The following is a 13,761-nucleotide window of genomic DNA, read 5'->3' as shown; positions in this document are numbered from 1 at the left end:
ATAGTTTTGGAATAAGGGTCCAATTGGTTTAGAAATGCGATTTTCTTTTGTAAAATATGCAAAATTCGTATCAACAGCACCAGAGATCAGTTGTAAACCTTCAGAATTCAGTACTTCAGATGATTGTAGATGCTCATTCAAAGTACATCAAGGCTATAATCAATTGATTTCTGGATACAAAAGGGGATCAGCGAAATGGCAATTAGCAAAAAAAGTAGAGTTGGAGGATCAACTATGTTGTTGGATGATGGAAAAGCTGCATTCCTATTAGCATTTAAAAAAAAAAAAATTCAACATTAAAAAACACTTGAAGTTCACCAAAATTATTTCCATAATACGGAACAAAAACATTATGCTAGTGATGATGTAACATTTCAATGCATAGAACTGGAATCAAGTGATAACAAACTTACAGCAACCTCACTTCTGTTTCTTCAGATCATCAATGCCAGATTGCACAAGACAAATTAAGGAGATGATGAGCATCGATGGGATCCTATGTATGTGAGGTTAAGACAAAACCACATACCTTGAAATCACATATTTTTCATACATTTCTTCTCTAGCTCGCTTTGCCTCCTCGAGGTGAGTTTGGAGGCGTTCTATACGATCTTCTTCATGAGCGCACCGAACATTCAGTTCCATATTTTGGCGATTCAAGTATTCTTTGTCTTTTTGCAGCAAGCTAATAGACTGCTGCATTGCTGCTACCTAAGTAGAGCACAGATAATTACGTTTTATTATTGCCGACTAAATTTTAAGTGCATTATTTGGTTCTGGGAATAGTTACCATGGCTCTGAAAAATCTTGAGATATTATACTTTTCAATAACTAGACGTAAATTATGAGTTGCTTTACCTTTTACCGTTTACATGCTTTAATCCACTGTCTATATGTATTGTATTGCACTAATTGTCTAATTGTATTGTATTGTACTGCACTGTCATCCCGTCTATATGTTTTGCATTTGTACTGCACTATGGCCACCGGAGGCACTCTGTTTTGCCCCTTGCGTTGCATGATCTGCAAAGACTGGAATGACAAATAAACTAAACTAACTAACTATTTCAAATTCTACAAGTATTTAGTCATTAACATTTATAATTAAAATTAGCATTGTCGGTACTCCATTCGGAACCATAGATAGAATTGTGAAATGCACTTTCTTATCACTTAAGCTAGTATTGTGGTTCTTTCATTGACATAGTCCAGCACCATTTCCACATTACTAGTTCTCTTGATAGTACAAATCAAATGATAATTTAACTTTTGAATTACATCACATGCTGCTCACTAGTTATAGATATCTTGTTTGTGTTTGATTGTCAGTGACTATATTTGACTATAACCCAGAATGTTTGAAATTTGGAAAACCAGTTTAAGAATATATTAACTTGTTCTTCCCAAAACTTCTCAATTCCAAACTCAACAAATCCTCCAATATTTACAAATTTCAGGTTAAGCATAATTTTTAATTGACTGAAATTGCAATTTTTTGATAATATTTACTACTTTCGCCTATCCTCATCATTTTCTTTTTCGATATCTTATCTAAAAACAAGCACCTCTCTCTATTTCCAATGGCAAATCGGCAATTTTGGTGAAGCTAGAATTATGCAATTACCTAGTTGATTAACAACAATTAATTATTTGTTGTTAAATTGCAGGTACATTATTTTTTGCATGTTGGTAAAGAGTGTTGTCCAGGACACCCACACCAAAACATTTTTGCGCAGCACTATATGAACACTTTTGCGCAGCCATATCAATGCTGCACCAATCATCAATCTAGATTACAGTTGAAGACTTAAAAACAAATATGGTTAAATAGCTGTTGTTAGCAGACTGGCATCCAGTGGCTGTAATTATTGATAAAGAGATACATTCAAGTCTTTGGAGGCTGTCATTTATATTCAAAAATGAAACAAATTTGAAATTAAAATCAACATTCAGTAAAATGACTATGAAAACTCATATTGTCCAAGTCTTCAGGGAAGGAAATCCACTATATTTACCTTCCTATTTGTGACTTCAGACCACCAAAGTGATAGACTCTAAAACACCCCTGAAATGGATAAGCAAGCCTCATAATTTATGGACAGAGGTGGTCAATAAATATTGGTTCAGTGAGTAACATACAAATTCTGTTAATGGGATATAATCTGAACACTCCATTGTAATGTGATTCAAATAATCGTAAAAACAGCACCTCTTTGGACAAATCATTTTTCTCCTTGGTTTGTGCTTTGTGTGCGATTTCAAGTAATTCCAGCCTTTTCCTGAGCTCTGAAGCCTCCTTGTCAAATGCATCTCTCTCTCTGAAACAAAACTCATGAAATAAGATAGGCACATTATGGGTCCGCCATGTCAAGTTAAAAGCAGCTCAAATATATTTTTGTCCAAAAAACTTAAGGTAATGAATAACTGCGCTTTAAAATCTTAATTTTTATATTTATTGCAAACTTTGTGTAGATCTCAGCACAATTGCATGTTGTTCCTGTTACTCTATCAACCTGAGCTTACTAATAGATTTACTTAATATATTTAACTGCAAAATACAATATCAACATATTATAATTCCAATTTGCACATACTGTTATCATTCCTAATAATCATGGTTTCTGAAAGCTTTGATAGCCACCAGAGACATTGATTTTTGACTCTTGATGTACAGTAATTCAAGAGAACCAAATGTAGTATTTAAGCTATTTAGCAGCTAATCACCAGATTTGTATGTACACAGATAGGTGTGTCTGTTCACAAGGAAGTATTTGCTTAATTCCCAATGCTTCGTAATATTCTAAAAGTCTTCTGCATAGCACATGAGGTAAATGTTGTAATTTAGACATCACACCTCAGCAAATCCATCAACTTACCATCTGCAATGCCATTTTGGAATTACTCACATACATGCCTTCCTTTTTATTATATGCACCTGTTGTTGGGAACATTTTGCATGCCTTTCTATTTTGATTAGGCCAGGGTTTAAGTTTTAAATTATATAATGTGTCAGGTATGTAAATTGAGGATAACACTGACCTTAAGTTTCAGTCCTCATTAGCCATTGTAACAATGAAGGATTATGCTCCAAAGTGCTACCTGTTTTATTTGTCTGGGTCAAAGTGGAATCTGATCTTAATTCTTTTCATATTTAAAGATGATGAAATATGGGCATACTTACTGCTTTACTCGATCATAATGTTCCCTCTTATAGTCTGATTGCTGAATAAGTTGCTTGGTATCTGCTAGTTCCAATACAAGGCGCTGACAACGGACTTCAAGATCAGAGCGAGTTTTCCTTTCAGACTCATAGCTCTAAAAATTTTACACATGGAAAAGATGAGTAATAAATAATTAGCTTCTCAACACTTCAGGAAAGGAGGCAGTCCATGCCCGCATAACTGCAAGACTTAGATAACTTGTACACATTGGGTTGATAAATGGCAAGTAACATTCACACTGCGATGCAATGACTATCTTCGAAAAGAGAGCCTAACCATTCACCCATCGTCTTCAAAATCATTACCATCGCTAAGTTGTTCACAATCAACAATCTGAGACCACCATAGACTCCAAACACAGGTGGGCAGGCCTCAAAAATATTTGGCTAGATGGTCCATTTAGCTGTTTTGGCAGTTACAAACAAATGGAAGTTAATAAGGGCAAGGAAACACAGGAAACTAAATGATGGATGTAATGCCTATATTTCATCAGAAATCTAACCTGTTAAATGACAGGTAAGCTCATACAATTGGCCTGTGCAAGGAGAAGTATCATAATTATTACGACATTTAATGCCGATTAACATCAAAATCTGAGCAAAATTGCTTTTCTCAGGGTTTTTTTATTTTTCAACTGACAGTAGCAAAAGGATGTCAATAAATTCCTAATTTGCTAATGAAAGAAATGGATGCATGTGGGAAACTGAACCAAGACGACAGTGAAAAAAATAAATCGCTGTCACCGTTTACTTTTCTTAAAATAACATTTAATGCAAATATTTTGTATGAGCCAAAAAAGCACAGAACAAGACCTTTCATCGTAATAGCATGAGACTTACTGCAATATCACTGCAATTGTTCTTTTATAAACAATTCATATCAACCATTAGCTAAAATTTCTTTGGCCATTCTAAAAAGTTTGGCAAGAAGAAAATTCCACACATCTTTTCACTTCTCACATGCTTAAAGTTTAATACCTTGATATACGTCAACCAGCAATTTGCTCCTTTTTATGCTTCCTAAATGAACATCAGGATAAAAATGATTCTCGATTTGTGGGACAATCTGATCAGACAGGTAAATATTAAACCAAGATTTTCAAGGTCTTTCATGGTTAAAATTAATAACTTTGCCTGTAAACATTTGGCTTTATGATTTTAAATGTTGGGTATTATTTTTTTGTACCAATGATTAACTTTATTAAATATATGTAACTGTAGCATATAACCCAACAATCTATTAATATTTCTTAAAATATTAAAAAATAATTAACAACAGTTATACAACTGGATTCTGGACATCATTAATGTTACTGTGAGAATATTATCAACTGAAAGGTCAATTGGTGGATCCAATTTAGGATGGTAAAAGTTGTGCATTTGGAAGAAGAGAATATGCAGAGAACAAAATGTGCTCTGACAATCAATGCACACCAACACGTGACAAATTAGTTTTTAAACAGCTACAGTTATCACATGCATGGTGTAAAACAAACCTTTTTTTCAAAGCTTTGTTAAATGCAATTGATTGCTTAAATAGTGAGATAAACAATGCAAAGCTGTGCAGTTAATAAATAACTTCACTAAAAGATTATTTTGAATAAATCCACTTGGCACGACAGGACAGCTAATTAGCTAAAACAAGCGGACACACAAAATGTCAATCCATCCTAGAATCTTGCCATTTTATCTGAGAATCTGCATGGATTACCAACCTCTATCAAGCTATTCAGCTGATTTTTCTGAGAGTTGCTCTCTTCACAAAGGCTGGTTTTCTTCTGTCGTAGCTCTTCAATATCTTCTCTCAAGGGACGGACCACTTCATAAAATCTTATCTAGAAACATAAAACAATGATAAAAGTCTATAAACAAAATTCTCTATATTCATTTGGCTTCAGTGCTACAATTTACAAATCCAGGCACAAAAGAAACATACTGGTGGAACTCATGGTGAGAATTTTGACCCATGTGTGCTTAAGCAGGAGCCAGCATAAGTCAGCAAACATGGTAAGCAGAAGCTGGTTGAATGAAACTTGTTATAAATTAGTCCATTGGCAGCAGAGTTTTAGATGGCCACAAATTGTAGAGAGTAATGAGGGAGACCTCCTAGCAGTGTATCAAAACAGTCAAATCTAAAAGCAATAAAAGTGTTTAAAACTTTCACCAGCACATGAGCGAGAATGATATTGGACGATGTTATGGAGTTAAAAATAGGCTGTCATACTGATGAGCCAGATATGTGGTTATGAAAAGTCTGGTTCAGTTTCAGAAAGTTGGTAGTGAGAGGGATGAAGCAGGTGGCTGGGGAAGGGGATTTACGGTGGGGATTTATTCTTTCAAACAGATCCCAGCAAATTTCTGCTCTTCCACCATAGGATGCAAGATAAGCAGTCTTGCGAACAGTGGTCTCAGTGTACATGGAAACTGTTGCTGTGTTTTCAGATCACATTGCTGCTCGGCAGCATGTAGACAAGAAATACGAATGGTCAAGTATAGATCCTCAGGCGACACTAGAGGTTTTGATGAGTGGTGAGAAAAGTAACTGCAGGCGTTTCTCTGCCTTTCACTGAACTCAAGGTCATCAGCAGTAAGTGAGGGGAGCATGGGCTGATGGAGGAGTGGAAATGGGATTGGATATAAATGATAACTTAAATAGGAACCTACTTGGAAAAATATGAAGCTCCAATAGCACCAAAAGATCTCCAACTATTGCCTGGCTATGCAACCAAAGCCCATTTGGAAAGGTGCTTGGTTTGAATCAGATACCTGCTGTGTTAAAAATGTTTTAAGTAGGTTTAGCAGTGCAGTCCCAGCTTGTGTTCAGTATGTTATCCAAATCAGGATAATTTGTTTAAATATAATCACATCTTTCCTCTGTCCATGATCATAACAAACAGTTTTCCTACTTTTCGGACAAAGCATCAAGATGCGGTTGGATCAGGTGTTATGAAGAATGTTAGAAGTACATAGCCCTGCATTGGTTTTCAAATTTATATCCAAGCAGACCTCCAGCTTTATCTCTTTAATTCTGCTTTTAACACCATTGTGTCAGAGCTACTATACTACAAACTCTCCCAGCTGACTGTGCCTGAACCCCTCTTGTCAGTGGATCATCAACTTGCTGACGGACAGGAAGCAGCATGTGAGGCTGCGAAAAGACATCACGGGCCCGCAGACCCTCAGCATAGGAGCACTGCAAGGCTGCCTACTCTCCCCTCTCCTTTACTCTCTCTACACCAACGACTGCACCTCCACAGACTCCTCTGTCAAGCTCCTCAATTTTGCGGATGACACTACCCTGATTGGATTGATCCAGGATGGGGAGGAATCTGCCTACAGATAGGAAGTGACACAGCTGGCGTCCTGGTGCCATCACAACAACCTGAAGCTCAATGCTCTCAAGACAGTGGAACTAATTGTAGACTTTCGAAGAGATCCCCTTCCCCTCTTCCCCCTCACCATCAACAAAACCATAGTCACATCTGTGGAGTCACTTAAGTTCCTTGGAACCATCATCTCCAGGGACCTTAAATGGGGGGCCACCATCAACCCCACAGTCAAAAAGGCCCAACAGAGGATGTACTTCCTGCGGCAACTGAAGAAACACAATCAGCCACAGGCAATGATGGTCTAATTCTATACTGCTATCATTGAGTCTGTCCTCACCTTCTCCATCATGGTCTGGCTCAGTCACCAAGCATGACATCCAGAGGCTGCAACGGATCGTTTGCACAGCTGAGAAGGTTGTTGGCTGCAGCCTTGCCCCCCCATTGACAAACTGTACACTGCAAGGGCCAGGAAGCGAGCAGGCAAGATCATCTCTGACCCTCTCACCCTGGCCACAAACTCTTCGAAACACTTCCCTCTGAAGGCAACTCCGGACAGTCAAAACAGCCACAGCCAGACATAAAAACAGCTTTTTTCTCTTTTTTGCTCTGGTCTATTTTCACCCACATGTTTAGACCGTAATGGTGTATCCTTATTGTTTTGATATGTTTATGATTTATTCTTAATTGTTAACTGTATGTTTGTGTTGTCATTTGTGAGCGGAGCAATAGTCAATATTATTTGTCACAAACACATAAATGTGCAGTGAAATGAAAGATTACCCACAGTCCAACAATAAGAGCAATACAAATCAGCAAAAACACACACAATCATAAACCAACACCAAACAAAAAGAAGCATCCATCACAGTGAGTCTCCTCCAGTCACCTCCTCATTGTGATGAAAGGCCAGAATGTCTTTTCTCTTCCCCTGCCGTCTTCTCTCGTGGTCAGGCTGTTGAAGTTGCCACGTTCCAGGCCGCGCCGGACGGTGAAAGGTCCACAGCGGGCTGACCCAAGCCCCGCGATCCGGGGCGGGCGAAGACGCTGCCGCTGCACGTCGGGGCACCAAGGCACATTCCTTGTATCTGCATACTTGGCCAATAAACTTATTCATTCATTCATTCATTCAATTCAAACCTGCTTCAGTGTGCAAAGCACTGGCCTTTATCTGGAGAACTACTCTGTGCACATGATGACTGAACATGTATTTGACATCAATTAAAATCACTTCTTTGCCTGGCATGTTCAGAGGAAACATTTACTTTAGGAAAGGGCACATTAGAGCACAAATTAATTACAATCAGTCTTTCATTAACATTCGAACATGTAAAGCTAAAAACAACGGATTCACATAGTGGAAGATCTGGACCACTAACATTTAATGCACAATGGCACCATCTGGTGAGGAAAATATATCATAGCAGACCCAGAGGTACAATGGAGAGCAAGCATAGATTGGATAGCTGTGGGTACTATCGTGTATGAAGGTAGACAAATCTCCAGGGCCTGATCAGGTATATCCAAGGACATTGTGGGAAAGCAGAGAGGAAATTGCAAAAGCCTTGGTTGAAATTTACAAGTAGTCTTTAAATACAATTGAGGTGCCGGAAGACTGGAGGGTGCCAAATGTTGTGCCTCTATTCAAGAAGGGCTGCAGGGAAAATGCTGGGAACTATAGGCCAGTGAGCTTAATATCTGTAGTTGGAAAGTTACTAGAGGGATAGGCTATACGGACATTTAGATGGACAAAGGCTGATTAGGGATAGTCAGCATGGTTTTGTATGTGGGAGGTCGTGTCTCACAAATCTGAGTTTTTGAAGACGTGACCAAAACGTTCGACGAGGGCAGAGCTGTAGATGTTGTGTACATGGACTTCAGCAAAGCATTTGACAAGGTTCCGCATGGTAGGCGGTTCCGGAAGTATAGATTGCAATGGGATCCAAAGAGAGATAGCTGAATGGATAGAAAATTGGCTTCATGGAAGGAAGCAGGGGGTAATGGTGGAAGGTGTTTCTCAGACTGGAGGCCTGTGACTAGTGGTGTGCTGCAGGGTTCAGTGCTGGGCCCATTACTGTTTGTCATCCTTATCAATGACTTGAATGAGAACATACAAGGCAAGATTAGCAAGTTTGCAGATGATACAAAAGTAGGTGGTTTTGCATAGTTGTGAAAAATTGCAACAGGATCTTGATCGATTAGCCGTGGGCTGAGGAATGGTTGATGGAATTTAATACAGAGAAATGTGAGGTGTTGCATTTTGGGAAGTCTAACATGGGAAGGACCTACACAGTAAAGTGTAGAGCTCCAGGGAGTGTTGCAGAGCAGAGGGATCGAGGAGTGCAGGTTCATGGTTCCTTGAAGATGGAGTTACAGGTAGATCGGGTGGTCAAAAAGGCTTTTGGCACATTGGTCTTCATCAACCAGAGTACTGAGTATAGAACTTGGGATGTCATGTTGCAGTTGTATAAGACGTTGGTGAGGCTGCATTTAGGATATTGAGTTCAGTTCTGGGCACCATGTTATAGGAAAGATGTTGTCAAGCTGGAAAGGATAAGAGACGATTTACAAGGATGTTGCTGGGACTAGATGGTCTGAGCTACAGGGAGAGATTGAGTCGGCTGCGACACTATTCCTTGGAGCATAGGTCATGAGAGAAACAGATTGCGTAGATGCACAAGAGTCTCTTGCCCAGAGCAGGTGAATCGAGGACAAGCAAAGGTGAATGAGAGAGGCAGCAGGTTTAGATGACCTCTACTGAAAGAACAGGGTCATGAAAATTTACAAACTGGAGGCCATTACACCATCATGTCTGATGCAACCAATTTGCAATCAAAATCCAATCTTTAATTTTTCCACCTATGTTGACTGGAATCCATTTGCACTGTTGCATTAAAAGGCAGTTAAATATTTTCTTTACAATGATGACATTACAATGCAGTGCATTCCAGTTGTACTTACGGATACGTATTCTGAGATGGAAAGCTGGTCGTCAGGTCTAGCCTTTAGTTCCGCGTACTGGTCTTGTGTCAGGTCTAGATCTCGTAAACTGCGGCGAATGTCACCTGCTCGTTCCTGCAGCTGCAGGTTTGTCTGTTCAAGATGTTTCTGCCTTTCCAAAATAGACTCCATTTCCTGCTTTCTTAGATCTTGGCGTCTTCTGCTCCATAAAACAAAATTATTTGTTAGCATAGACTTCCCTAATTATTTTAAAAACCATGCAGTTTTTTCTTGAAGATAAGTCGGAATGAAATGGATTTAGTTATCAAGTGGAACACTTCAAAATTGTATAATTCTTGCAAGCATAGTTCTGATTTACACCTCTTCCGTTCAGTTGTTTTTAGTTTTTTTAGTTGAGTTTATTATTGTCATGTGTACAGAGGTACAGTGAAAAGCTTTTTGTTGTGAGCTATCCTATCAGCAAAAGATTATGCATGATTACAATCAAGCCGTTCAATAAGCAGAAACAGTAGAACGGGTCACATGATACAAGGATGAAATGTGTCCTCATTCAAACTAATTCACAATAAAACAATTCACAAGATGCAGGACAGAACACCACAGGAGATCCTTTTCTCCTGTGGCTATTAAACTATACAACTCATCCCCCTTCTGTCATAGGGTAGACCGACTTCCCTCCCGCCCCATAACCACCCCCCTCCCCAATCTTTGCACATCCCCAATTCTGGACTTTCCACTCGTCACTTTAATTTAACATTTTATGTATCTTGTGTTTTATAATTGTTGGCAGATTAATTTCCCTCCTGGAATAAATAAAGTTCTATTGTATCTATCGTCTGTGCTGTATAACCCTGTGATTAAGTTAACAGGTGAGCAGGAGGAACAAGGCGTGGAAGCAAGAGGTCATAGCCTCAGAATTAAAGGACGTTCTTTTAGGAAGGAGACGAGGGTGGTGGTGAATCTGGGGAATTCTTTAGCACAGAGGCTGTGGAACCAAGTCAGTGGATATTTTTAAAGCAGAGATAGATTCTTGATTAGTATGGGTGTCAGAGTTTATGGGGAGAAGGCACGAGAATGGGGTTAGGAGGGAGAGATAGATCAGCCATGGTTGAATGGCAGAGTAGACTTGATGGGCCGAATAGCCCAATTCTACTCCTATTCCTTATGACCTTAAAGTGATTTTCAACATTTCATTATACGTTTGGAATGTTCTTTTATTATACCACTGAGATTATATCAGAATGGACTGCAAGTTTGAAATTTTGTTTACCAGTTACAAGAACAGCAAACTTTGAACCACATCATCTCACGTCTGTGCAAACTCACCTGGCATCATCCTGTTGAATTTTCAGTTGGTTTTCCAAACGGACCTGCAGCAATTTCTTCTGGTGAAGAGAATCATTCAGTCTTTCCTCTAAATCCTCTATCTATATCACAAAGAAACAGTGAAAAAGATGAGGGTTTGTGGATGTGAATTGGGTTGGTGAGAGTTGAACGTGGATGTTCAAAGCAAATGTTTCTCTGCAAAAATTTAAAAGTCGAATCTGTACAGAATAAGGTTTATAACTGTAAAATGCATCCTGGTCATTGCGGCCAAATATTGACAGCTTTGTCCATTTTTTTGAAGGAGACTGTTCATATGCAACTGCTCCCAAGAATGAAAGAAAGATCCGAACATATAATGTCTCCCTGCTCCTGCTGGGATTCCTTCCGTGTATCATGCTAGGTATCCTGTCATTACAATCAATTCACAAAAAAATGATTCCAACATGGCAATTCCATATTATAAATGGGTTTTTTGGTCCGTCAAATATTATTAGAATAGACTGCATGAGCCTCCCAGCCTGGAATTTAGGAAGAAAAAGTATTTTGATTCTTTGTAATTTATTTGCAATTTCATACATTTTTTTTTCTTAGAATTGTTTTAAGAATTGTAAATGTTAAAGAATTACTGAAGACAAACTTCACATTATTAAAAAGCCTCCCAGCTTTGACAGAAGACTCTTCTGGGGACAAGGCTTCAATGGTATGCCATTGAATAGACCCATTTACTATTGCAGTTGCACTGTCCTTCCCTGCGGCAGGAGGGCTGCAGGTTCAGCTATCCCCCAAGCCAGCTAAGTCCCAGCAGACATTGGCTGCAAGCATTTCCGCCATTTTTAATTTTTAATTCAGAGTACCAGCATCTGCAGTTTTCTGATTTCCATTTATATTCAAACAACTTAAACAATCCAAAGTCATGAACGTCCTGATTAATAAACAAAAACTTACTTTTGTGAGATATTCTACTTTCAGGTTGTCAATAACCAAATTTTTTTGGGACAACTCTATCTTCAACAGCTGTAAGTTGTGAAGAAGCTCCTTCCTCTCGATGAGCTGCTTGGTGACTTTGGTAGAAGCTTCCCTCTCTTCTGATGAAGATACGTCATCTGTCGGCACAGTTGTTTCTAAACTGATGTCCTCAGACTCAAAGGAACTGGAAACATGGGCCTTATTATCATCTTTACACTTCTTTCGAGACATGGTCTTCCTTTGGATGACTTATAGAATGATGATGTTGGATTCTAAATATGAAACAAAGAATTTTGACCTGCTCTTTCTCAAGATTTAGATTCATTCAAATCAATCACCTTCTCTTTATTACCTAGAAAATTAAGTACAAACAAGACACCTAGGTTTAAAGAAAGCAGCAATTTGTAAAGGAAATGAACAACTAAAATAATCAATAATAAATTCACATAATTTATTACAACATTTTCAAGAGTTTTAGACCAGGGAAGTATCTATCCTTTGATATTGTAAGAAAATAACTGCAGATGCTACAACAAATCGAAAGTATTGATTTCAGAAAAATGCTGGAGCAACTCAGGTCAGGCAGCATCTCAGGAGAGAAGGAATGGGTGAAGAAGGGTCTCGACCCGAAACGTCACCCATTCCTTCTCTCCTGAGATGTTGCCTGATCTATCCTTTGATATGTTCATTCATTGACTCACAACATGCAACTCAACTGTTATGACCAACATTTTTGCCCATTCCAGCAGGAAGTTTTTTCTTGAACAGATAATGACTGTGTAGTGAACGAAATAACATAGTGCAAGGAGCAACATCGTTTCTAACTTGATGGCAGAGTGATCGTTGTTATTTTCCCAAGTCAGGATAGCGTGACTTGGATAGGTATGTGTGGATATCAGTTTGCACATGCACACCCTGCCTTTGTCCTTCCAGGTTGCGTTTCCAACAAGATTTGGGTTATTTTTGAAGACTTGGTGTGTTGCTACAGAGTACAGTCCAACAGTGACAAGGGGAATTAATGTTTCATATGATGTGTGATTTGTCAGACACGTACACTGCTTTCTCCTGTATAGTGTTAAACTGTTCACCGTTGTTGGTAGTACACCCTCCGACAAGTGAATGGTATACCAACACACTCCTATTCAGCCTTGAAGCACTGTTGAAACGGCAGCTAAAAAATTGCAACAATACAATTACTTGCCTTCTCTTGTCGCACCAGCATTTATATGGCTGGTCCATGTAAACTCCTGTTCTTTGGTTACACACAAGATGCTTATAATTATGGATTTGATGATGGTTACATGCATGAATGCCAAATGACGGCTGACAAATACTCATTCATTGCTTGACACTAGTGTGACAGTCATATCATCACAAGCCCATACTTTAATGCCAGACAAAGTACAATAGCTTTTGTGCAGTTTCCATTTCAAATACGACATTGGATCACATTGGTGTAGCTGACGGAGCTCTGCACAGCTTGCGTGACCCGGATTTAATCCTGACTTTTGGTGCTGTTGCTGTGGGGTTTACACGTTCTCCCCGGATGGTGTTCCCCTCCACATCCCAAAATGTACTCGAGCATGTAGGTGGGTGATTGTAGAGGACACACCGACCAGTGCAGCTCCAAAGGAATGCAATCAATTCTACGCCAGCACTTCTGAAAATAAATCCAATTCCCCTGACCAAATTCACGGTCAAATAAATTGATTTTAAATAGAGGAAAAATGATCTTGCACAGAGGAAAAAATGTATAATGGTTTCTGGCAAAAGGAATATAATGTAGCAGTGTTTGAAGATGGGAACCAATCCTGAGAAATCACCTATTCATATTCTCGAGAAATGCTGCCAGATCTACTGAACTGCTTCAGCACATTGTGTCTTATCATGCAGAATGTTGTCGGCGCAGACAGCAGATGAGTCATGAAGGAAACATTATTTTATGTGCTTCTGATTTCCCTT

At 38.9% G+C, this 13,761-nt stretch overlaps 1 protein-coding gene across 2 annotated transcripts in view; it reads right to left on the bottom strand.

The window, feature by feature from the left end:
* The window catches only part of pibf1 (progesterone immunomodulatory binding factor 1), a 91,546-nt gene that overhangs the window by 74,457 nt on the left and 3,328 nt on the right, over positions 1 to 13,761 (bottom strand). The window contains exons 2-8 of one of the 2 annotated variants that reach the window (XM_078402278.1): positions 11,779 to 12,151; positions 10,834 to 10,934; positions 9,508 to 9,706; positions 4,936 to 5,055; positions 3,182 to 3,315; positions 2,210 to 2,318; positions 530 to 711 (exon numbers count right to left, since the gene is read on the bottom strand). In XM_078402278.1, coding sequence (XP_078258404.1) covers positions 530 to 711; positions 2,210 to 2,318; positions 3,182 to 3,315; positions 4,936 to 5,055; positions 9,508 to 9,706; positions 10,834 to 10,934; positions 11,779 to 12,030 — 1,097 coding nt within the window. In that variant the 5' untranslated portion in view covers positions 12,031 to 12,151. The remainder of the gene's footprint in view (positions 1 to 529; positions 712 to 2,209; positions 2,319 to 3,181; positions 3,316 to 4,935; positions 5,056 to 9,507; positions 9,707 to 10,833; positions 10,935 to 11,778; positions 12,152 to 13,761) is intronic. The other variant, XM_078402277.1, reaches the window with a different exon arrangement.

The sequence above is a fragment of the Rhinoraja longicauda genome, chromosome 7, assembly GCF_053455715.1.
Source record: "Rhinoraja longicauda isolate Sanriku21f chromosome 7, sRhiLon1.1, whole genome shotgun sequence".
Classification (NCBI taxonomy): domain Eukaryota; kingdom Metazoa; phylum Chordata; class Chondrichthyes; order Rajiformes; family Arhynchobatidae; genus Rhinoraja; species Rhinoraja longicauda.
This window is presented reverse-complemented; position numbering and strand designations above follow the sequence as displayed.